The sequence below is a fragment of the Callospermophilus lateralis genome, chromosome 14 (assembly GCF_048772815.1).
Source record: "Callospermophilus lateralis isolate mCalLat2 chromosome 14, mCalLat2.hap1, whole genome shotgun sequence".
Taxonomy (NCBI): domain Eukaryota; kingdom Metazoa; phylum Chordata; class Mammalia; order Rodentia; family Sciuridae; genus Callospermophilus; species Callospermophilus lateralis.
Genome location: NC_135318.1, coordinates 20749895 through 20776317, shown reverse-complemented (window position 1 = coordinate 20776317; position 26423 = coordinate 20749895). Strand labels below are relative to the sequence as shown.

The 26423-nt window shown below is 36.8% G+C and overlaps 1 protein-coding gene across 1 annotated transcript; it reads right to left on the bottom strand.

The window, feature by feature from the left end:
- Slc4a1ap (solute carrier family 4 member 1 adaptor protein) lies at positions 1–26386 on the bottom strand. Its single transcript, XM_076832559.2, has 14 exons — positions 25525–26386; positions 25099–25294; positions 22881–23003; positions 21385–21445; positions 20910–21049; positions 18098–18258; positions 17290–17359; positions 16748–16934; positions 9847–9958; positions 7407–7644; positions 5063–5149; positions 3639–3706; positions 1954–2023; positions 1–218 (listed from the first exon to the last, which is right to left on the bottom strand). The coding sequence occupies exons 1-14, from the start codon at positions 26179–26181 to the stop codon at positions 169–171; spliced, it is 2220 nt and encodes a 739-aa protein (XP_076688674.2). The 5' UTR covers positions 26182–26386; the 3' UTR covers positions 1–168.
- Positions 26387–26423: the final 37 nt, after the last annotated feature.

The following is a 26423-nucleotide window of genomic DNA, read 5'->3' as shown; positions in this document are numbered from 1 at the left end:
AACTGGATAACAAGATAAATTCAAGAAGCCAAGAGCATGGAAGAAAAAGTCAGTCACCAGATTTTACATAAGATCATCTGAACTTCTCTGGCCATTCAACTTCACATATTATTCCAAATACTCTATGTCACATACTCCACAAGATCTTCCTCTGGGACTCTGATGTAATCAATAGCCATACTTGTCATTAAGATGGGTTCTGCCATCTCCACTTTGGCCTAAATCAAAGTATAAAAAAGAAAGATATTTACTCTTTCAAAGTTGAGAGGAAAGAAGATATTCACATATTTGTAGGCCTAAGAAAAATAATTATTGAGGTTTCCTTCCATGATAGAAACTTTACTTTTTGTATACAATTTTGGAATATAGTCCTTTTTTCATGTCTACCCTAACATTTATTAGTAGATAAGAAGCAAACATTCTAGTAACTAAACTTCTTCTGATTATTAGTATCTTAGAAATACCATCCATAGGGGCTGGGGTTATGGCTCAGTAGTAGAGCGCTTGCTTCACATGTGTGAGGCACTGGGTTCAATCCTCAGTACCACAGAAAAATAAATTAAAAAAATAAAGGTATTGTGTCCATTCGCAACTAAAATAAATAAATAAATAAACAAAAACAACATCCATAAAAAAACACAACATATAATCAGCATATGAAGAAATAAGCATCTAATATATTGCCCTAGGTGTGCATGTATGAACACAAAATTGGTGTCTTTATAGAATACAATTTACAATATCTTAAAAATAACTGTGATCTAGTATGTTAAATTATATTAGTTTCTTCTATAAATGGACCTCTATACTTCACTTATTATATTAGCGGTTACTTATTGCAGAGTTGTTATAAAGGCAAAAGACTGGGAACACAGTATTTAAATAAGTAAAGGTATAGACACACCATTAAAAAAGCAAAAACCAAAAAAACTATGCTGCCATGTAAAAAGAAAATGATAAATTTGTAAGTAATTATGGAAGGCTTTCTATATAGTGCTAAGCACAAAATAGCAAGGAGTAGAAGATGCTTCCACTTGTGCAAAGTGGTGAAATATGTGTTTTATTGTCTATATAGGCATTTTGTTTAATATATAGGAATTATTAAGAAACTGATAATATTTTGTTGTTTTTAGAGGAAAAAAATGAGTAGCTGAGGCACAGACAGAAGACTTTGTTTTCTGTTGATAAACAAAATTTGAAATATATGCAAAAGCAAATAGAAAAATATAATAAGCCCCATCTACCCCTTATCCAGCTTTAATAATTATTATATGTGGCCAATCCTGCTTTATCTCTTACCCCCCCTTCAGTACCTTCTCTCGATTTTTTTTTTTTTTTGGTAATGGGGATTGAACTCAGGGGCACTCCACCACTGAGTCACATCCCCAGCCCTATTTTGTATTTTATTTAGAGACAGGGTCTTACTGAGTTGCCTATAACCTTGCTTTTGCTGAGGCTAGCTCTGAAATAGTGATCCTCCTGCTTCAGCCTCCTAAGCCACTGGGATTACAGGTGTGCACCACTGTGCCTGGCTTATCTGGATTATTTTAAGGTAAATCCCAGATGTCATTCCATCTATAAACACTTTTGTATATTTGTCTAGAATATAAGGACTTTTTCCAAAAAATGTAACTCAACATCATTCAATTTTTTTAAAAAAAAATCAATAATTTCTTAGTATCTTACTATCAAATATCCAGCTAGTGTTCAAAATTATCTAGCTGGTTCATAATTTTTAAAACAGCTATTTGCTGTTTTAAAGTAAGGACAGGGTGCACAGATTATATTTAGTTGATATGTCTTCTCAGATCTTTTAATCTACCTATTCTTACAGAAGGGAAACCTTTACTACATACTCTTGTAACTATTATTTTGAACCTTAACATGTATGACTTATTCAAATACATAAAGAAATCTAAGAGGAAAGGGAAAAAAAAATTTTAAAAACTATACCTTCAGGTGGAACCCACACACAGTAGTCTGGGTCATCTTCGGGATATTTAGAAGAAAGTGTGGGGGGAAACTGCAAAAAAAATATGGACTATTTTACTCAAAAGAATTTTAACTCTAAGAAATTACTGGCTTTACAGTTGCCTGTTCGCAAACAAAAACTAAGCACAGTTTTCATTAATAACCCATTTTGGGGAACAGTGTCTGAGTCTTGATTTTTTTTCTTTTTTCCTCATAAAGCCTCAACAAGCTGAGCTTTCATTAGTGAGAGTGATGTCATGCTTTTTAAAAGGGGCAGTAAACACACGGCAGATATAAGTGCTTAACAAAATGACTTCTGGAGAAGGAAATCTGGCATTTGCCTTTTGACCTAAGTGTAAAAAAGAATTAACAGAGCAAGAATAACTGCTATTCTCTGAAAGCTTGCTTATAGGATTGATCTTTGGCTGCTGTCTGGAACTTGAGTTTTTGGAAGATTATTATTATTTTTTGATTGATTTATTATTATTTTTTGGTACTGGTGATTTGAGCTCAGGGGCACTTGACCACTGAGCCACATCCCAAGCCCCATTTTGTATTTTATTTAAAGACAGGGTCTCACTGAATTGCTTAGCACCTCACCGTTGCTGAGGCTGGCTTTGAACTTGTGATCCTCCAGCCTCAGCCTTCGGAGCCGCTGGAATTATAGGCGCGTGCCACTGCACCCAGCTTCTGGAGGATTATTACTATTACCCTAACTGATAAGGGTGGCTCATTGTGTCTCTACTGTACAAACAATGTGGTTTATGCTGAACATCTGTTTTCTTTCCGGGAGTCTGGATTTGTAGTACACGCCAATCAGGGAATGCCTATATGATCCATTCCCACCAAAAATAGTACTGAGTCTCTAACAAGCTTCTCTAGTTAGAAGATTTCACAATTGTTACAACTTATTGCTTGGGAAATTAAGCATGTCCTGTGTATCTCCACTGAAAAGGACCATTCAAATCTTGTACTTAGTTTACCCCAGATTCCACCCCAACCCTGTTCATATTGCCAGCTGTGCCTGGTATCCTTTTACTGTAGGAAATCATAGCTGCAAATACAACCATATGTTGAGTCCTGTGAGACCTCTTGTGAATTACAGAGAGGTGTCTTGGGCCTGCCAACACAACCCAGCAATTGCACTTCTTGGAACTTACCATATCCATACAATATTATGTATTCATAAAATTATTCACTATAGCATTAGTGTAATGAAAGTCTAGAAACAATTCAAATGTCTATCTAAAGGGTACTGGCTAAACAGGGTATATTCATGCACTAAGAAGCTCTTGATATATTGATAAAGAATGATTTCCATGACAGATTAAAAAAAAATTAAGATACAGAATGGAGTGTGTTTATATCTTTTGTGCAATAAAAAAATGAAAACAGCATGTTATTTAAATGTCTGTATAGCATATTAGGATATGAAGAAAAATTCACAAATTAATATAAAAAACAGTAGCATGTATGTGAGCAGTTATAAGGAATAGGGTGAATGGAGATAAGAATACAGAATTCAAAAATATAAAAATTAAAGAGTTCAGATTTCTAGGAGAGGAGGCTAAGGCTGTTGGGAACTCCGTCAGTTTCCAAAGATTCACACTCCTAGAAGTGGTCTGTCATAAGAGCATTCATTTCAACTTTCAAAGAAATGTACTTACCTTGCCTGGACCAGGAGCTTTCTTTTTCTTCAATTCATCTCTGCTTTTCTCATATTCATTCTTCGGTGCTAATTTAAGGGGGAAAAATGATAATAACTATTTTCTGAAAAAGTAACAGACAAAGAAAGATCTTCTCCTAAGACAATGTTAAAATTACTGAAGAAAACATCAGTGACAATCTACTACTTAAAAATGAAGGAGCTTGGCATGGTGGCTTGTGCCTGTAATTCCAGCAGCTTGGGAGGCTGAGGCAAGAGAATTCAAAGCTAGCCTCAGCAAAAGTGAGGCACTAAGCAACTCAGTGAGACACTGTCTCTAAATAAAATAGAAAATAGGGCTGGGGATGTGGCTCAGTGGTCAAGTGCCCCTGAGTTCAATCCCTAGTACCCGTCCTCCTGCCACACACACACACACACACACACACACACACACACACACACACAAAATATTAAGAGGAAAGCATTTTTCTTTCACTGATATCCCTAGTTTTTAAAACAAGGCTACAAGCTTGAGATATGATGAGGATGATGAGGCTATTTTTATTATTCCACATTTTAACCATTATAAGCAAAACCAGATAAAAGCAGTCCCTTTTCTTTTATTGTTATTTTTTAATTTTTTTTTTTTTTTTTTTTTTTTTTTGTGGTGCTGGGGATTGACCCAGGGCCTTGTGCATGTGAGGCAAGCACTCCAGCAACTGAGCTATATCCTCAGCCCTTTTTTTTAATTTTTGTACCAGGGATTGAACCCAAGGGAGCTTACCCACTGAGACACATACTCAGTCGTTTTTTAAAATTTCATTAAAATATTAAATATCGCTAAGTTGCATAGGGCCTCGCTAAGTTGCTGAGGCTGACTTTAAACTCCCAATCCTCCTGCCTCAGCCTCCCGAGCTGCTGGGATTACAGGTGAGCACCACTGCACCCAGCAAGCAATCCTTCTTTACCAGGCTCACTGTGCCTCTACTGTACAAATAGTGTGGTTAATGCTGAACCTGCTTTCTTTTTAGGAGTCTAGATTTTGGGTATACGTGAGGCAGGGAATGTCTATGTGATCAATTCCCAACAAAAATCCTCAGCACTGCCAATCTTTCAAGCAATTTAATAGATTGGGAATCATTTCCATAGTAAGACATATTCAACTGGGAGATGTAAAATTGGGGTAGGCTTTGTATGGCTAGAGGGAAGCATCAAGATATCAGGTGCTTTGTGGGACAGGGAGAAGAGGAGTAAAAGGCACATGAGATAGCACCAAACACAAACCTCTCACATATTCCAATTTCATTCAGGGTGCTGGTGGTTGCACCTACCTAGGGTCTATATGGCCATTTCCTATGCTGCCTTAGGGTCAGCTGCCAACCCCTCCTTTTAAAGTTAGGATGTATCTGCGCAGAGAGAGGCAAAAGAGTCTGCTATGCTACTTACCTGATGGTTCTTTGCATGATGAAGATGTTTCATTAATCTCTTGATAATTTTTATTCTGTTCCATGTGGCTGATTTGAGACATGATTTCTACAAAAAAACAGTACCAAAGCCTACTGTTATTATTTAATTCATGGTGGAAAGACAAGAAAACAAAACAAACAAACAAAAAGCAAAAGAATCTATGCCTATATATGATAATCTAGTTTTATTGTCATCAGCTTCAACTAACTTTTTAAATTTTTTCGGTACTGGGGATTGAATCCAGGGGCACTCAACCACTGAACCAAATCCCAGCCCTTTTTTGTATTTTATCTAGAGACAGGGTATCACTGATTTGCTGAGGGTCTCAATAAGGTGCTGAGGCTGGCTTTGAACTTGAGATCCTCCTGCCTCAGCCTCCCAAACTGCTGGGATTACAGGCATGTGCAACCGTGCCTGGCAGCTTCAACTAACTTTAATGAGGTTTCCAATAAATGTATCTCTCTAGATATCTAACAGGACCAATTTTCCACTTAAAAAACTCAGCCAACTTTGAGGTAAACTTACTGGCAAAACTTACCAAAAGCCTTAAAAATATACATATTTCTTGGTGTAGAAATTGTACTCCCAGGAACATATTTTTTTTTTTTTTTAAAAAAAACAGAGTCAAGCACCAAGATTAAGTGTTTACAATAGTAAACATTAAGAAGTGATTTGTATGTTTAATAAGTTAATAAATTATGACACATCCAAGTGATGTCCTACCCCTAAGTACAAAGCAACATTTAAAAATAGCATTTTAAGAAAGGTGCAGTGGCACATGCCTACCATACCGTGACTTGGGAGGTTGAGGCAGGAGAATCACAAGTTCAAAGATAGTCTTAGCAATTTACTGAGTCCCTAAGCAATTTAGCAAGACCTTGTCTCAAAAAAGAAAAAGGGCTGAGGATGTGGCTTAGTAGTTAAGCACTCCTGGGTTTAATCCCTGATATCAAAACAAAACAAAATTAAATAAAAAACATTTTAAGACATAGGGAAAAAAACAGGCTATAAAATAGCATGTAAAATAGAATCCTCATGCTGTAAAAATAAAAAACTAGAGGAAAAAAAGGCCTGGAACAATCCCTCAGCAGTCACGGATTTACCAATTTAAATTTATAAACCAGATTTTAAAAGCTATGCCATTTTCATAAACAGGTATACTTTGGTCCTTAAACAACAAAATATAATACTTATTGCTCCCCTTCCTACTGGTATGGCCCAAAGTCCCAGGCGCAGAAAAAACTACATATAAGTATCTTTTTAAAAAGGCAAGTATTTTGCCAACAACTAAACAAAGAAGGCAAATAGGTGAGGAAACAGTAACTTTTTTGTTCCTCAGACACAGCTGAAGGGGACTCAAGAGGAAGACTGTACCCCAGGCCTACTGTTATAAGTACACAGGTGTAGTCTCTCTGAAGTAGATATGCACACATTCCCACACACATTTAACACCAGTGTTTATTTTTCCTCACATTCCCTATTTTTTGTGAGATCTTAATCTTGCTAAACAGTTTGGCAATCTGCAGGAAAATAACTCCTACAGTTAATAAGGAATAAGAGGCACTAAAAGATAAATAGTAATTTCTTTTTTTTTTTTTTCAGAGTGGAAATTAGAAGTTTATTAAAGGACAGCAGAAAAGACTTCTCCCAGAGGAAGAAGGGGACCCAAGAGGCGGAATCTTCCAATAGTAATTTCTAGAGATGAGATTTGGAAAGATTTCTTTTTTCTTCTTTGGACTTTTATATCTAAAATTTCTAAAATGCATAAATATTAAAGAATTTCAAATTAATCAATTCCCTCTCTCAATATTTTTCATTAAATCTTTTCTCATGAAGGTGAGTGTTATGTGCCAGATTCTCTTTTAGATACTATAGACAAAAAGATGAATAAGGCATGATTCTTGTTGAGAACTTTAGTTCATTAGGCTTAGCCTCGTTTAAGGGTGGAGAGAAAAATAAGTAAGGGGAGATTCATCCTGAGATCACCTAATCAGGCCCCAACACTCATACTACTCCCCTGCCCTCCACCTCTACAGAGGCATCAGCTCAGGGTCATTCCTCAGCAGCCATGATGACAGAATCTACAGATTTCAATCCTCTATCATTCTGGAACACACTGGAAATACTTCCCTTTAATATGCAATAGAATAAACAATGACTGGCAGTCAAAGGAAGAGGACTAACTACATTTCCTTAGTACAGAGTCAGTGTCTCAAATATATAACGTCAAAACTCATAGACAAGAACTAGTTTGCTTTTTTAACCCTATCCGTAAGTAATATAACTGGCCCTCTGAATAGCACCAGGTGGAGAAAGATATTACCATGGTTTTTTGTTTCCTTAGAACATGTTAGATCTGTGGGAGAACTCATTTCCTGCACTGAAGTTTCTGGCTCTATCTCCTGTGGCAACCTGCTGTTTCCATCCTCCATTTTCTCTTCATGCTCCTCCTTTTCTTTCTCTTCTTCTTCATCTTCTTCTTCCTCCTCCTCTTCTACTTCAGGCTCGTCCTTCATTCTCATTAGAGCCGGAGGGAGTTCTGGACGCTTGGGGGGCAATTTCTATGAGGGAAACAAAACCACAAATATGTAGTTCTACATAATGATAAAAAAAGAGGCAAATTTCTTCCAGGAGGTTAAACTAAATACATAGAATGTCTAGCTCTCTAGGTTGATAAATCCTGCAAAAGCAGGCTGGAAGTAGAATTTTCACATAAAGTGATATCCATCTATGGACCCTTAACAAGTATGTTTATTAGTTTATAGGATCAAAACATTTTTAGGACTGAGGTGTAACTCAATGGTAAAGTGCTTGCCTAGCATGTACAAGGCCCTGGGTTTGATTCCCAGCAATGTGGGTTGCAGTGGTGGGGAGAGAACAAGCTAAAGATTATTAAATACCAAACATCTGAAACAGCTCGGAGGGAATTAAAACTTTACTCCAGATGAGCAATAGCTGTAGGAATTCTATCCTATTTGACCTCTTAATATTAAAGGACTCTAATTTATTACAAAATCTTCTAGGGAGTAAATCAGACACATATTCCCAAGAAAGAAGTCATCATACTGTTTTTTTCCTTTTAGACTTAATGTAATTTCAAGGAAATAAGACTTGTAAAACTGATCCTGAAGAATAGGAAGAGATTTCTTAAAGTATAAAGCAAGATTTTTTTTGTTGTTGTTTTAAAGACACTGTTTTCCTATATCACCCAGGCTGACCTTTAACTCCTGGGCTCCCAGTGATCCTCCTGCCTTAGCCTCCCAAGTAGCTGAGACTATAGGCATATGCCACCATATCCAGAAAAGCACGTTTAAATCAAGGCCTTTCAATATGAGCACTTATTAGGAAAAGTTGATCATATTTGTGGAACAGAAGTTTCAAAGTAAACCTTGTTTATATCTTTTTTAAAAAATATATAACTTAGTTTGGTAATCCTCTAAGAAAGTCATTTTAGGAAAGCATTTTTTCTTCTATTTAAAACAAACACTGCCCCTACCCCAATGCTTCCCTCTTCCATAAACCACACAACTCATTCAGTACACATAGCTGAGACTTCATCTCTGCCACCAGAGGGCAGTATATCCCAATACAAGATATTAATGGGCTGAATCCTTCCTACTTCCATATCCTGCAAATTCACATTTTGAAGTTCTAATCCCTAGGACCTCAGAATGTGACTGTATTTAAAAATAATAAATGAGGCATTTAGGACAGGGCCCTAAGTCAATATTACTGGTGTCACTAGAAGATACTCCAAAAGTACAAATGCACAGAGGGACTATCAAGTGAAAGAGCAGCAAGAGGGGGCAACCATCTGCAAGTCAAGAAGGAAACCAACTCTGTCAGCACCTTGATCTTAAGACTTCCAGCATCTAGAACTGTGAGAAAATAAATTTTTGTGTTTTAAGCCACCCATTTTGTAGCATTTTGTTATAGCAGCCCTAGCAAACTAATACCCCACAGGTTCAGTTCTTTAGAGTGATAAAAAAAAAAAACTTTTAAAAGCTAAATCTATAAATAGGAATATATGTAAAGCAAAAACAACCATCAGTGAGACATTATAGAAGAGTAGAAAGATCATAAAACTTAGGAGAAAAGATGGATCTGATGGTGTTATATGGTATTTTGCCTGTTTTTTCTTCTTTACGACATAGTATTTCCCACAAGTTGCAAGGTATTGGAAGGATTAAACAGTGTATGGAAAATCATATGGCAGAGATAAGCATATACATTACATTCCTAATAAATATTATTTGAGTCTGACTATTACATCCATTCACCAGGTTAAAAACATTTAACTGAGTCAGATGTGGTAGTGCACACCTGTTATCCCAGGTATTTGGAAATTTGGGGCAGAAGGATCACAAATTCAAGGTTAGCACAGGCAACTTAGCAAGACCCTATCTCTACTGCACCTACTCCCCCTGCTCCTGCCGCCAAAAAAAAAAAAAAAAAAAAAGCATTCAGTGTAGGAGATCTATTTCTAAACCCAATATTCATTTGAAATTAACAAACTATTACTTGAATTTACAAATCAGTTACTTACAAATTGACTGGTATGAATTAATTTGCCAATTCTTATAATTCTAAATTGAACAGGAAAAAGCTAACAAGCAAATTCTGGGAAAGATATGACTATACCAAACCCATAATCCTTTTTAACACACTGGTGTAATGAGTCATTTGCACTTGTAAAATAAAAATTAGCTCAGGGATAACTCACCAGTTAAAAGTTTAACACTCTACCTGGACTCACAACTTACCCCTACTGTTCCAGTTTTTAACTTGAATTTGCTTCCTCCTTTCATGGCACCAAAGAGAGGCAGTGTAAGTTTCTTAGCTTTATTTTCTGTATCTGTAGTCTGACTTTCAGTCCTAGGAAGAAAGAACAATTATACATATCTATTCTGGTGAGTCCAAGGTTTTATCTTTAAATATTGTTAACACTGACAAAGAAACTTCTGGTAAAACAAAAGTGACTACAAAATGAGTATCTGGAGCATACAACAAGAAGGAGGTATTCAGGCAAGCAGAGTTTGAACGGACAATGACATTGCTGACTATCATGAACAGAATTATTAAGGGCAAGATGATACTGCTCCCTTAGATGAATAAATTACAACATGCTATAGTCATCATCAAATGATGACTACAGTACAAAGGTCACTGGTAAAGGAGAATACATTAAGCATGACCCCATTTCCATTAAGTGGCAGGAGATGGATCTCTGGTGTAAAGCCCTATTTCCCACCAATCTCTGAAGTGACTTACTTTACTTATCCAGAATTCACACTTAATAACCATGTGCTATGAGCAAAGACATTAAAAAAAAAAAAAAGGAAGTGTGTGCATGGGTGGGGGGTAGGTAGGATAGCTTGCATAATTAAGAGAGTGCAACTATTGAGGTTGTCAACATTCTAATTGGCTAGAGATGGTTATAAAAGCCAAGCCCAAGAGAGTAAAGCTGAAAAAGAATAAAAAAGAAGAGACAGCAGAAATTAGAAAGGAGAAGGAAGAGAACAGTAAAAACAAAAAAGATAGCAGTTAACAAGACACTGAACTTGTCAGAGTAGCAAAGGTGACAATGAGAGGTAGGCAAAGGCAATAATTAGAAGATGTATGAAGACACAGGGGAAAGTAAGCAGAGGTCACAAAGGCAATGAGGAGATGGCTTAAGGAAACAGGAAAACTTAAAAGAACCAAACTAGACCAGGGAAAAAAGTCCCATGTTGCCTTCACTTGGACCATGGGACACTCCTGCAAACTGAAAAATAAGAACAGGACTGACACTTCTAGACCTTATGAGGCACTGACCACCCTGGCCTATTCTGAAGCTCACTTGCTGCCTGCCATCTTTGAATTAAGTCTTGTCCCCTTCCCTAGTGGCATTCTTGGGGCCCAGCTTCACCACCTTTCTCCCTATCAGAGTCAGAACCCATTCCCTTCTTAAGACCACCAGAAAAATCCTGTTGCCTGACCCTGAAATACCCTCTGCTAAATCATGACCCTTTGCACCCATCCCTATAAGCCTCATAGACAGAGAAAGGTAATAACACAGATGTTTTTCTACTACATTAAATAGCAGATATTTATTAGCTATTAAATGACTGGGCTAGTCTGGAGGATGTGCAAAGACTGGCTCAAAGGAAGTGAAAGAGCAGGAGAGAGGATCACAACTAGGAGTTGCTTGGAGGATAAGTCAGGGAGGCAGAGTTAGGTAGAAACTTTGGAAATTCAACTCTGAAGAGAGAAGTGAAGGGAGAAGTTAGAGAGCATCTAGACCAGTAGCCAAGAAGGGAAAGAAAAGAGAAATCAGGCAACCACACAGACCACCAACAAGAAGGGAGCCTCCAGAGGAAGCGGAAACATGTCTTTTAGCTCAGAACACCACCCAAGGGGCTGACTTAACAAGTTAAAGGATGATCAAGGTGAAATTAAACTCACAAGTAATTTGTTTACCCTGCATATGTGTCCCCTGAGTTCTTACTTACAAAAACAATGTTATAATAGTTTCTAGACACAACAGAAATAGTAAAATTTAAGACAATCATGACAATAATATATGTATACCAGCACTTTAAGTGCTATCCATTTAATCTTTGCATCTTCATTACCTCCAATTTACAAATGAAAAAAGTGATGACCAAAGAAGTAAATTAACTTGCCTCAAAATACCCAAAAAGTATTGCTAGAGCTGAGAATTAAACCTAGGAAGTCTAACTCTGTGGAACCTATTTCTCACCATCATTAAGTTAGGTAATTTAGATGTCATAATGGTTAACTGGACATTTGTGATTAGGATTAGCAATTAGGATTAGGATTAGGAATCACTACACAGTAGTCCTCTCTGATCCCCAGTAGATGCCTAAATCTATGGATAACACTAAACTCTTTATTTATTTTCTCCTATACATACATTCAAAAATTTATTGTCTTTCCACCTTTGTATGTGTGGGTATATTACCAGAGACTGAACCAGGGCCTCATACATGCTAGGAAAGAATTCCATAATTGAGCTACATCCCCAGCCCTTTTTATTTTACTTTAATACCTAAACTTCCAAGTAGCTAGGATTATAAATTTATACCACAGCACCTGGCTTGAGAAGGTACCTTTTAATATGTAGATATTCCTATATAATGCCATCAGGTTACAAATTTCATATACAGGGATGAGGGACTTAAGTATTTACAGACAAACTAGAGTAGAGTCCAACAGAACTTTCTGCAATGATGAAAATTTTCCATATTGCACTATCCAATACAGTAGACACCAGCCACATGTGGCTACTGAGCACCTGAAATGTGCCTAGTATAACTGAAAAACTGAACAGTTAATGTTATTTAGAGAAATTTTAGCTAGGTACAGTGGCACATACCTATAATCCCAGCAATTTGGGAGATTAAGGAAGGACAATCACAAATTTGAGATTAGCCTCAGCAATTTAGCAAGACCCCTGTCTCAAAATTTAAAAAAAAAAAAAAAAAAAAAAAAAAAAAAAAGGGCCAAGGATGTAACGCAGTGATAAAGCACCCCTGGATTCAATCTCAGTATTGAAAACAAAACAAAACCAAAAAAAAAAAAAAAAAAAACCCCACACAAAAACAAACAAAAAACAGAAGAAAAAAATAAATTTTAGCTTTAATAATACATGTACCTACCTACTGGGTGCTATATTGAACAGTATTATCTAATAAAAATAAGAAACTTCCTGCAGTTAACCACCTTCAGAAGTGGATGAACCCATGTAGCCAGTACTACTTTTTGAGATCCCACCTGAACTGTGCTCCTGGGGGTTGTTTATTTCTATAACAATCTATTCTACATTTTCAAAATTTAATGAGACCATATAGAATAAAATTTTAAATACTGTCAAGTTGAAAGACTGGATCATTCCCCAGCCCCTATACATACTCTCTCACTCATAAATTATCCTCAAAATCTGACTTAGAAATGACTTGATAATCTTCTAGATGTCTCCAAATGAATTTGAATTAATCTAACCCAATAATTTTCCCAAATGCAAAGTTAACAAAATTCACTTCTAGATTATGCTTCCTTCCTTTAAAGGAAGAGATTTTGCTTTAAAAAAAAAAAATTCACACAAATTGAACAATTTTCAACTGGTTCTTAAGAATGATAAATATAGGAATTAAAAGACAATTTGTAAGCCAGGCATGGTGGTGCACACCTGTAATCCCAGTGGCTTGGGAGGCTGAGACAGGAGGATTACGAGTTTGAAGCCAGCCTCAGCAAAAGTGAGGCACTGAGCAACTCAATGAGACCCTGTCTCTAAATAAAACACAAACTAGGACTGGGAATGTGGCTCAGTGGTTGAGTTTCCCTGAGCTCAATGTCTAGTAAATGTTAGCCAATTTGTGCTTTTGGCTTTTTCTCTGTGGTTTTTAGAAGCATCCAAGTCCAAGATTTATCACTCCTGAGAAAAGAATGTCAAGAATGACATGTACAGACTCAATTTAAAACTATAGGAGGGGGTGGAAATATAGTTCAGTAGTAGAGCACTTGCTTAGCATGCCCAAGGCCCTGGGTTCAATTCCCAACATTAGAAGAAAAAAAAATTTTGTAAAACTATTTTACAAGATTATCATTCCTGATTATGAAAAGCGGCTGTGTCAAGCCCTTGTCCAGGCTAATCTAGTGAGCTCTAACCTAGCTCTGCTGGTTTAACCCCAGATATACAACTAGAAAGAAGAAAAGAAAAATGAGAAAGATGGCAAGCTACATCCTACTTCACAACTTCCAGCCATTTGTTTCAGAAGTAAATCGGGGTCTAGCTCCTGGGGTCCCTCATCATAGGTATCTCCCTCTTCTCTCTCTCCACATTCATTGTTAGAACTGGGGTTTTTCTAATAAAAAGGGCATCTAAACCTTTGCCTACTATATGCCTAATGTACCCAAAGAAATATTCACACATCTATAGTGAGATGTTTCTCCCCACCCCCAAAGGATAGCTTTGCTTTTATTAAGAAATAGTTTCACTACAACAAAACTGATAATATGATGATAATACTATTTTTTTTTTTTTTGGCAATGCTGGAGATGGAACTCAGGACTTCAATCATGCTAGGCAAGCACTCTACACTAAGCCACATCTCCAGTTGTTAGTATGATATTTAATTTTCCAGCTATTTAATATTTAAATCTAAAACTGTAACCACATTACAATAAATTTAGACCTACAGCAGTATGGATATTTGACATAGGATTTTCTTTTTAAAATAAATATATTTGAATAGAAAGTATACTCACTTGGTTCAAAACTCAGAAAGTATATGAAGGTATATATATATAATGAAAAGTCTCTCTCTTTTTGCTGACCCCCACCCACTGTAGTTCCCATTCCCAGGGGTCAATTATGTTATCAGCTTCTTTAAAAAAAAATTTTTTTTTGAGAGGGGAGGCAGAGAGTTACTGAGGATCAAACCAAGGTGTGCTCTACCACTGAGCTACATCTCCAATACTTTTTTATTGCGAAATTGCCCAGGCTGGACTTAAACTTGTGATCCTACTGCCTTAGCCTCCTGAGTATTGGGATTATAGGTATGTACCAAAGCACCTGAAACCTTTTTTTTTTCCTTTATTGGTGCATATTAATTATCCAAAATAATGGGCTTTGTTGTACCATATTTGCATATTGTTATCAGCTTTTTAAAAAAATTGTTTTTAGTTGTGGACACAATACCTTTATTTATTTATTTATTTTTATAAAATAAATAATTGAGGATTGAACCCAGTGACTCGACTCACACATGCTAGGCAAGTGTTCTACCACTGAGCCAAAACTCCAACCCCTTGTTATCAGCTTTTTATAAATCTTGCCAGGGCTGGGGATGTGGCTTAAGTGGTAGTGCGCTCGCCTGGCATGCGTGCGGCCCGGGTTCGATTCTCAGTACCACATACAAAGAAAGATGTTGTGTCCGCCGATAACTAAAAAATAAATATTAAAATTCTCTCTCTCCCTCTCTCTCTTTAAAAAAAAAATAATAATAATAAATCTTGCCAGATACACAGTAGCATATGCTGCTGGAATCCTTCTCAGATGAGGACAACCAGGTACCGAAGACACTGATGGCTAAAGGTCCACACTTGCACCTTTCTCAGAATTCCTGTGTGTCCTTTCTCAACTATCCATGGTCAATAAAAGGTTGGGTGGCGGGTATAAAAGCCCAAGCTCCTAGTCTCTAAGGCATCTGTGATGCCATTACAGCTCTTGAAACTACTTCTTTGCCCAGCTTCTTCCTCTACCTATCCTGCTCCCTCACTCTTTTACAAATTTCTCCCAAGAGCACTGTCTCAATAAATCACTTGCAGGCAAATATCTATCTCAGAGTCTGTTTTTAGAGAACCTGACCTAAACAGATCATACACATAATCAAGCAATGGCCTACTGATGTATTCTTTCTTTACCACAGACAATCCTTGATGCACATTTTTCTGTTACTTAATATATCTACAATGTTTCCACATTTTACTTAGTTACCTATTTTTTGACAGCTACATAATATTCAATTATATATGTATATTATAATTTAGTTAGCCCATTCCCTTTGATAAATATTTAGGTAGTTTCTCATCTTTTACTACTATAAATAATGCTACAATATATATTGTTCATTTCCTAAGAATGTGAAGAACCAATTTTTAAAAATTATAATTACATCTAATAATAATTAGCTCAAAGGTCATATGTATTTGTAACCAGGATAGAAACTGCCAATTTGCCCTGTATAGGGAAAATCACAATTTGCCTTTCAACAAAGCAAAAAAACAACAAAATAATAATAATTGGCCTTTCAAGAAATGTCTTTTAGTCATGGCTTCACTGGCACAGTATATATGAGTTTTGGTGAATTTCATGGATTAAAAATGTGTTACATTGTAGTATTTATATTTTTCTTACAACAAGTGAGGTCGAACATATTTTCATATAATTAGGAATAATTTGTATTTCTTTTTCTGAGGCCTGCTGGATGATATCCTTTCCCTATTTTTCTCTTGGGTTGTTGGTTATCTATTTATTATTCATAGTTTTGTTTTTGTTTTTTTTGTTTTCCAGTACTTGGCATTGAAGCCAGGGCAACTGCTCTAACACTAAGCTGTATCCCCACATCCCCAGGCCCTCCTCCCCATTTTTTTTTTTTTTTTTTTTTTTTTTTAATTTTGAAACTGGGTTTCACTAAATTTCCAGGCTGGCCTCAAACTCGAACTTCTCCTACCTCAGTCTCCTAAATAGGGGTTACAGGTGTGCATTACGTGTAAGGCTCACAGGTCTTAAATTGGTTTCTGTGCATGTTGTTTTTATGAAAAGTTTATTGTGCAGCAAAAGATGAAGTAAAAAACTTTAGAGCCTTCCAGTGAATCAGGAATCTACATAGTTTCTTCTGAAAATCCTCCAACAATCCATAGTTCACAAATTAAATGGGGTTTTAGTTACTCTATAAGACCAATGCTTTAAAGGTTTTCTGTGCTAGGCTGGGATATGGGAGCACATGCCTAGCATGCATGATGGTCCTAGGTTCAATCTCCAGCACAACTTAAAAAAAAATTCTATAATTATAATAATTATTTAAGAAGATAAAAGAGAAATTCAGGGTATTAAATACCACATTTATTTAAAATTCCAAATATCAACGGATTACTTACTTTTTTAGTTCTGGAATCTCTGCTGGCTTTACAATTTTTATTAACCCTTTAAGCCTCTGTTGTTCTTTCCTCAGTTCGAAAGTTCTGAGATGAAGTTTCTTCCTGGACACACCATCTAATGCACTCCCTGATTTCATTTCCGACATGAATGCATCTAAAGAATCCTGAGGTGGGGACTCTGACAGAGCTGTCCAAGAAAGGGATAATACATATTTAGGCAGATTACTCCAAATACTTTTAAATTCAGCCAAAATTTCTAGAGAAAAATCACTTATATAAAGCTAGTTAGAGAACATCACTGAGATTAGGAATAAGAAAACAGATTATAGCTATGTGACCTTGGAAGTGACTTATAATGAGTTTCATTCTACTCAACCGTTAAATAAAGAGGTTAGCCCAAATGATTTACAATGTTCCTTCTAGCTCCAAAATGCTATACTGCTCCTTAGAAAACCTTCATATTCTATATATGTTATTAACCAGAGCCTAACACAATGCACTATATATACTAGGTGCTCAATAATATTTGATGACAGCCTTACCTTTGCTTGAGGACTTGAGCCTCTCAGAAATTTCAGAGAGTTCCCTTTCAGCATCATTTAACTTTGCAACCTGTAACATCCAGATCAACAGGGTTAGCAAATGTTTTCCCTCTTTGCAACTGTTTATCATCCTCCTATTTTCACTATTGTTACTACAAGCTTTAAGCAGATTAGTTCAAAAGTCCAGCAAAATCTGCTCCTTATTACTTTTTACTGGTTTAATTCTAGCTGAATTAATTTTTAAATGAAAGAATTCAGAATTAAACAAAATAAGTAACTCAGATTTTACTTCAAAGGAAGCACTTCCAGGCATTTGTTTTCATTGATGAATCGAAAGAACAGATGTTGGATAATGTTTTAAGCTCTGAATTCTACTACACAGTGTTAAATGCATACCACACCTTATGATAATTTCATGAAAGATATACTGTTCCAGACTGACACTATACTATATTTCTCAAAATCCTTTAGATTCCTCTTGACTACCACAGTCCTAAAGTTAATTTCACCTTGGATGCCCTAATTTGGAACGTTTTCTTTTCCTTTTTGGGAATATCATATTCAAAAAAATGTTCATTAATGGATTAATATAATCCTGGAGCAAAGTTTCTAGTAGCAAGTCATATTTTTCTTTCCAACATCTTGGATAAGACTAGTGTTTGTTATCATTAAATTTATAGATTACAGATTTTAATGATACTACCTTAAAATTATAATTATCACAAAAGAGATTTCTATAATGCATTGATTATAAAACAAAAACAAAAACAAACAAGCTACCACAGCTAATTTTATAAGTAAAACTTACCAGTGATTCAAAGGTCTCTGGCTTCTCATCAATCTTCCCAGCCTTCTTCATTCTGTTAAGACGCTTCTTCTCCACAAGGCCAGTGCGATCAAGGAATGTGTCATCATCACTATCATAAAAATCTTCATCTTCCCAGTTCTTGGCTTTCCTTTTCCGAGATACTAGAGGTCATAAAATGAAAGAATGATAATGAATAATAATAATGAAATAAATTTTATAAAGAGAAAAAAGGCAAGCAGATTAAACAGGATTTCCACAAGCTGCCAACCCACACACACAAAAAAAGGGCTAGCTGGGCACAGTGGTGCACATCTGTAATCCCAGCAACTCAGGAGGCTGAGCCAGGAGATCAAAAGTTCAAAGCCAGCCTCAGCAAAAATGAGATGATAAGCAACTCAGTGAGACCCTGTCTCTAAATAAAATACAAAACAGGACTGAGGATGTGCCACTGAGTTCAATCCCTGGTAAATTAAAAAAAAAAAAAAAAAAAACAACCAACCAACCAAACAAAAAAGGGCTAAACCTTGAAAACATTATGCTAAGTAAAATAAGTCAGACACAAAAGGACACTTATTCTATGATTCCATTTATACAAGGTACCTAAAGTAGTCATATTCACACAGGGAAAAATAGAATGGTAGTTCTCAAGGTTCTGGAGAGGAAAAAGAACTTGGTACAGTTGCAACACAGAATATTTAACAAGTTCTGAGATGAACAGTGGTAATGGTTGTACAACAATGTGAATACGCCTAATGCCACTGAATTATATATTTAAAACGGTATATTTTATTTTGTGTACGTGTGTGCATACATATATGTGTATATATGTATATGTATACACACACGCACACACATATACACGTGTATATACACATACACTTTTTTACTTTTTGGCAGGAAATTGAACCCTGGACCTTGCACATGCTAAGCAAGTACTCTACCACTAAGTACAAGCCCTCTTATGTACATTTTACAACAATAAAATAAATAAAACAGGACTGGGATTGGGGCTCAGTGGTAGAGCACTCGCCTACTGTGTGCAAGGCCCTGGTTCGATCCTTAACACCACATAAAAATAAATACATAAAACAAAGGTATTGTGTCCAACTACAACTAAAAAATAAATGTTTAAAAAAAAATTAAAACAAATGGTCAGTTTACTGAGCAAAAGGCTCTTAAAAATCAGTGAGTAATGAAAAAAAATCAGCATATAAAAAAGGAAAAAGATAAATGAGAAAAAGACCACTAAAACAAAGGAATAAGCCAAGAAATATGAGAATTAAGAAACAGAAAATCCAATCCTAAAGAAAGTCAAAGGAAATCCTCAAGGATGATAGCAAGTCAAGTCAGGTGACAGTCTTGCAGCAGATCTAGAAAGCAATATGCCTAAAGGTCTAAAAGAAGGAAAGTAGTACTCTTCAGAAGGAATGTCTCAAAAAATACTCAGAACTGATAATTAATATGATTGAACAATGTGAAAAAATATATTGAAAGCCTATTGAAAAGTATGAGAAGAATGGGAAAGAGGTTAATAAAAAACAAAAACAAATCCAAACACATGGAGAAAAAAACATAAACATTATCTTTAGGGAAAACAAAACTGTTGAGCTGTGACTATTATTTCTATCAACATAATCAAATAAATATTGAATAATTAAATGGAGTCAATAGATAATGTCTACAATAAGTGACTCAAAATAAAACACTTTATTCTTATTTCTTGGAAATACAGGTATTTTTAAGTGCCAGAAGAAATGACTGAAAAAAGTTGAAAAACTCGACAAATGAACAGGATTAGGGCAGGGAACAGGTACGTTTTATTGTAATCCTTTGACAGTTTAAAGACAGCCATAAGTTACTTGGCAATGTTAAAAATTAATTTTGAGAGCTGGGCACAGTGGCACATGCCTTAATTCCAGCTGCTGGGAGGCTGAGCAGGAGGATAGTAAGTTCATCACCAGCCTCAGGAGGATAGCTAATTCATCTCCAGCCTCAGTAATTTAGCAACTCACCTAGACCCTGTCCCTAGATAAAGCATTAAAAAAGGCCTGGGGATGTGGCTCAGTGGATAAGAGCCCCTGGGTTCAATCCCCATTACCAAAAAAAAAATAATAATAATAATTTTAGGATATTTGAAAATATAATATAGACCTCATTAATAAATGATTGTATAGCCAGCCCCCCACTTTTTTTTTTTTTTTTTGGTACTGGGGATTTAACCAGAGACTCTTTACCACTGAGCTACATTCCCAGTCCTTTTTATTTTTTGAGACAGGGTCTCACTAAGTTGCCGAGGGCCTTGCTAAGTGGTGAGGCTGACCTCATACTTGTGATCCCTTTGTCTCAGCCTCCCAAGTCGCTGGGATTACAGGAGTGTGCCGCAGCACCCAGCTAGCCACTTTTTTTAAAAAGTGGGGAAAATCTACTGTGTTGATACAAACAATCCATGACACATTCTTATGTTAAGAAAGTAAAAAAAAAGCATAAGTAACAAGACTGCATTGATGACAAGTGTATGTTTCTTATTAGAGAATCTAGTTCTAATTTTTTTTTAAAGTTCTAAATATCAAACCCAGGGCTTTGCACATTCTAGGAAGCACTCTACCACTGAGTTATAACCTCAGCAGGATCTAGTTCTAAACACATATGTATAGAATATGTTTGGAAGAACAAACAATAGCTACCTTAGGATACTGAGATAGGGAATTTTTTCTTTAAAACATTCTATACAATTTACATATTCCTCCTGAAAAGAGATTTTATTGCCTTTTAAGTTTTCCTTTTTAAAGAAAAATGACCCCCATATGCTGACCTGCTTCCTGCCGCAGCAATCCCAAAGTATCAAGGATCCGGCAAGCTTCCAGTGAGCACTGAATCATTGCTTCTTTTTTCTTTCCTGAGTGAATGGCCTCGGCCACCAGCTGTTTCCCAGTAGAATCATCCACAGGTAATCTGCATTGGGGGAATTAGAGGGAATTAAAGCTCCAATTCATATGAAAACAATTAATATGCTGTGATGACAGTCATGTTTTTTAGATGGCTTTTCAATCTCTCAATTTTGTTCTATCTTGCCAAGGTTAGACTTGTTAGACAAGTTTTTTTCCTTCTACCTCTTACCAATCTCATCCCCCTTCCAATATCATAAGTGTAGTTATAGTATCAAGGCACAAATTTAGGAATAGTCTAAAATTCAGACTAAAGTTACTCTTTGGGTTGTTATCTACAACCCTAAATTAACCTGAAATTGGCCCCTTTTCAGAAATAGATATTACTAAAAAAGAACATACCTCACCCTGCAGAGCCAAGTGCTATGTCCCTGTTCATCAAATTCATATTCTAGTTCTTCTCCTGTGGAATAAATATAATTTTTAAAATAGGATCTAAAAATTAGGGGTTGATACAATAAGAGAGCAAAGGTTAAATGAGGAAATCAAATTTCCATATCACACTGAATACTAAATTTTCAATACATTTTACTTCTCATTCCTAGGGATTACCATCTGATAATAAAACTAGAATGAGCATGATACAGAGGAACGCAAACTCATATCAAAAACAATCAACTTGGGCTAGGAGGGTGGGCAGCTTAGCAATAGATGACATGCTAAGCATATGCAAGGCCCTGGGATCAATCCCTAGTACCATTAAAAATCAAACAAAAATAAACCAACTCTCCATACACAGTTTTGTTCACTCCATAGTAGTTTTCACACTTTCTATAAGTTGTAGATTTAAGTTATTTTGTTGCAGTTCATTTTTAGAAGCATAAATATTAAATATAGAAAGCAACCAGTTTTTTCTCACACACACACGATTATATATCATATTATTAAAAATCAATCCATTGCAAATCTTCAGAGGGAAAAAAATTGTGTTCAGAACATGCAGACTTGTTCTTCTTGTCATCGTTACTTAAACAATAAGTATAACAACCATTTACACATATTAGATATTGTATGTATCTAGAGATGATGTAAAGTACATGGGAGGCTGGGAGTAGGTTATATGCAAATACCATGCCACTTGCATCACTGGATTTTGGTATCCTGATGAGGAGGAATCAATCCCTGAGGATGCACAGGAATGACTCTGTGTATGTGTGTTCATGTGCATGTAAAATAATATACATATATGCATAACACACATATAAATAATACATGTAAATATATATGTTCTCTTTTTATTTTTTTAATAGTTGTACACAATAACTTTTATTTATTTATTTTTATGTGGTGCTGAGGATCAAACCCAGGGCCTTGCATGTGCAAGGCGAGCGCTCTAGCGCTGAGCCATAACCCCAGTCCCTAGATGTTCTCTTAAAGTACCTCTACTAAAACAATCTTCTGTGGAAACATTTAAAATCACATAAAGTTGAAATCCATGTTAAGAACTATGAAGATCAGGTGCATTAGAAACAAAAAATTATAAGGGATTGGCTCAATTTCCCTATCAACAAAGTCCAAGATCTTTTAAGAAGAATGAAATGAGTTAAGAAAAAAGTATTTTCTTTTCTAAGATCGGAAGAAAAGCTAACAAGATTTTTTATTATTTTCAAAATAAACCTGGTACTGGGGGTATATCTCAGTAGTAAAGCACTTGCCTGGCATATATGAGGTTCTGGGTTCAATCTCCAGCATCACAAACCAACCAACCAATAAACCAAAAATAAGCCTGAAGCAACTGACTATAAGGGCAAGAACTGAACAAGGAAGACAGCAAATAAAATAAAGCATTTCTAAATTTGAAGTTCATTTTACTGTTAAGTCAGAAACTATTTACGTACCTTCTCGGTCAAAGAAACCTTGGAGAGCCTTTTTTGGGTCCTTTATATAAAAGGCTTCCCTTTCCTGCTGAAACTCTAAGACAATGGGATTCTCTTCTGCATCATCCTCTACAGCATCTTCTCCTGCAGGATATAAGAAAGAATGGAAAAATAATGAGACATGAGAGGACACTGTCTGAAATATACCCAATATTCTTTTATTCTACATAAAGATATAGTTATATGTGATGAAAAGAAAGTTAGTTGGGTGTGGGAAGTGAGATAGCCACAAAGCCAGCACTATGAGTATCTTCATATTTTCTAAATTATGACAAGTCAAAGCTTGTTTCCATCGCACCTTAATTTTTTTCCATCACTTATTTTAAAGGCAAAATTTACCTACCACACTTTGAGTTCCTCAGCCTCGCATTCTCTTTCTCTCAAACTCAGGTCTAATATTTTTATCTCTAATATAATTTCTTAGTACTTCTCCTATCTGTCAAATAGACTGGTAAACTCACTACCTTAAAATTCTCAGTCCTTACTCTGAGTACCAATTCTAACACTCAGCTTCATAGGAGCTACTTTTCCTTTCTTTTAAGTTCCAGCTCAAAAACCCTTCTGCTTATAAACTTATAAAGTCTTCCAAGAAGCTAAGAAATCAGTGGTGTCCAACAGAAAGCCACAAATGTTAATCTTAAATTTTCTATTAAATATATTGAAAAAATAAAAAGAAACAGGTTAAATTACTGTCATTTCAACATGTAACAAGATTATCATGACCAAGATATTTTACATTCTTTTTTCACACTGTCTTTGAAATCCAGTGTAATTTTGCACTTACAAAACTTGAAAATTTGGACTAACCATGTTACATGTTACAAGTAGCCACGTGTGGTAGTAGCTACCATGCTAGATAGCAAAGATATATGGAAGTCTCAGTAACTGCTCCCTTAGTGATTCCTAACTTTGGCACTTAGCACAAATAATTTCAGAATATTTACCCTGTGCTCCGTCCTACATGTTAAGGACATATTCTCTCTCTTTTTTTATAGTCCTATTGTCTGAATATCCATCCTCTAAAATGACAGTGTTTGTGGGAAATTCAATTCATTCCTTTGGCTAAGGGACCAACTTTCTCTAATGATGGTTTACCTTTTGGGGTATTTTAACAAACTACAAAAATTCAAGAGAATATTCTATATTGAATAATGTTCTATTTTTTTTGATTGAATGTAGTTACACCTCTTCAAGTGATAATTGAATAGCAATGAGGTCAGTAATTAATATATATATCTTTTTTCTTTTTGAATATTTTTTGTTGGTCAGTGGATCCTTCATTTTATTTTACTTATTTATATGTGATGCTGAGGCTCAAACCCAGGGCCTCACACATACCAGGCAAGTGCTTTACCATTAAGCCACAACTCTAGCCCACTTATTATATATATTTAAATGGTGAAAAATGTAATTTTCACCTGAGCATAATTGTATGCTCAGGAAGTTTCAAACAGAAAGTGAATTAAAAACACATTTTCGGGGGCTGGGGATGTGGCTCAACTGGCATGCGCGGGGCACTGGGTTCGATCCTTAGCATCACATAAAAATTAAAAAAAAAAAAAAAAAAAAGATGTTTAAAAAAAACCCACATTTTAAAATAGCCACAGAAGCAGGGTGCAGTGGGACATGCCTGTAATCTCAGCTACTCAGAGAGGCTGAGGCAGGAGGATTCCAAACAAGTGACCTATCTAAAAATAAAAAGGGTCACCACACCTACCTGTTATCCCAGCCACTCGGGAGGCTGAGACAGGAGGATCATGAGTTCAAAGGCAGCCTCAGCAATGGAGAGGTTACTAAGCAACTCAGAGAGACCCTGCCTCTAAATAAAATACAAAATAGAGCTGGGGATGTGGCTCAGTGGTCGAGTGCCCCTGAGTTCAATCCCCAGCACCAAAAAAAAAAAAGGGGGGGGGGGTTGGGAATATAGCTTGGTGCACCTGGGTTCAATTCCCAGAAAGGGAGTGGGGCAGGAGGAGGGGTTGTTTGTGTATACATCCTAGTGTCTTTGATTTAGATCTTTTTTAACATCAGTAAAGGTAATGACTCTCTGGAATTTGGGTACCTGGTGTGCAAATTGTCCTAGTTCAAAGAGTAATGAAAAGTCATATATAAAAAACATTAAATTTGCACCACTAGTAACTCAAAATATTAACCTCAGGCAGCAATTTTAATTTCTTACCCATTCCCCAGGTACAACCCATCTCATCATCTTGGTTACTAGTATTCCTCTTCCTTTCCGTGTTATCCATTTCCTCTTCTTCATCTGAATCTTCTCCCAGCATCTTCTTCTCCAATAACATCTGTTGCTGCTTGCGCAGTTCCTTCAACTGTGTTACTGTTAACTCGGATTCTGCCTCTCGGTCTTCTTCTGGTCCCTGATGAACCACACCGAAACAAAAACAAAACAAACTTTTAGAGTTCAAGAATGAGTTACTTTCAGAAATAAGGCAATAAGTAGAAAGGTCCGGAAATAAGGATGCAGACTGATTTCTCCACTTTTGTCACTGCTGACTGGGAGAATACCCTTCCTCAACCAAAGCTTAGGAAGCTCAAGACTCCAGCAAGCTGAAGTCTCGAGATTTCAATTTTTAGTTTTTCTACTTACCTGCAGGATAAAGAGCCGGGTGCTACCACCAAAACGGAAAACGTGCCCGACATGGACTCGACAATAGGTGCGGGGAGGGATTCGAGTTTTGTTGAGGAACGTGCCATGGGTACTTCCCAGGTCGTAGAGGTAGAAGCCCTGCTCTTGGCCGTCGCATTCTCCGTCTGGGTCGGACGCCCTGTGTTGGAGCACCGCGTGGTACCGAGACACCGAAGGGTGCTCCAGGCACAAGTCGCAGCTAGACAGCCTCCCAAAAAGGTAGCAACTTGTCCCTTTTAAGCTACGGGTGCCCAGGATGGTGCCGCCCTTCAGGGTCTCTAGGCTATAGGGGGCCGTGGCTGGGCTGCCCCACGGCGGCTCTCGGTACGGGGGAGCTCGAGCCGGGCCGCCAGGGTAAGAAACCGCGGTGGGGGGACGCAGCTGCTCTTCCTGGACACTTCTAGTCTCTCCACTCCTAGTCTCTCCGCTGTCGGGCTCCGTAGAGTCCGAGTCCCGCGGCTCCGTGGGCCATTCCTTCTTCACCTCCTCAGGGTTTGTGGGACTGGCGGTCGGAGCCTTACTCCGCACTGCTGGGGTCGCCGGCAGGGCTGGCTTCTTAAAGTCGCCACTCAGTTCTGGCGACACTGGAGGCTCTGACAGAGAGGGAATATCTGCCATCCTTAACCGAGTGCGATGTTGAAATATGTTCCTAGGAATCCTCACCCTTCGCTCTCTACGTTCCTGACCGTGTCGCCCTCGTCCCAACTCGAAGCGGTTTCTCTGGGCAGGGATGATTCGGTTGCTCCGTCAAGTCCCAGAGCTTTGTAAAGGGGTGCGTGGCCCAGGCAGGTCATAATGACAGGAAAAGGCTGTCGTAGTGCCGTACAGAATGGGGACATCTTTAGAGGTTGCAACAGGAT

What these genes read in the sequence shown, in the direction of transcription:
- Slc4a1ap (XM_076832559.2), bottom strand. Translation starts at nt 26,181, where the DNA reads ATGGCAGATATTCCCTCTCTGTCAGAGCCTCCAGTGTCGCCAGAACTG. An exon ending in TAAAAACTGGAACAGTAGGG is followed by an intron (nt 7,645 to 9,846) that starts GTAAGTTGTGAG and finishes TTTCCCTCATAG; the next exon opens with AAATTGCCCCCCAAGCGTCC. An exon ending in ATCATGCAAAGAACCATCAG is followed by an intron (nt 3,707 to 5,062) that starts GTAAGTAGCATA and finishes CCCTTAAATTAG; the next exon opens with CACCGAAGAATGAATATGAG.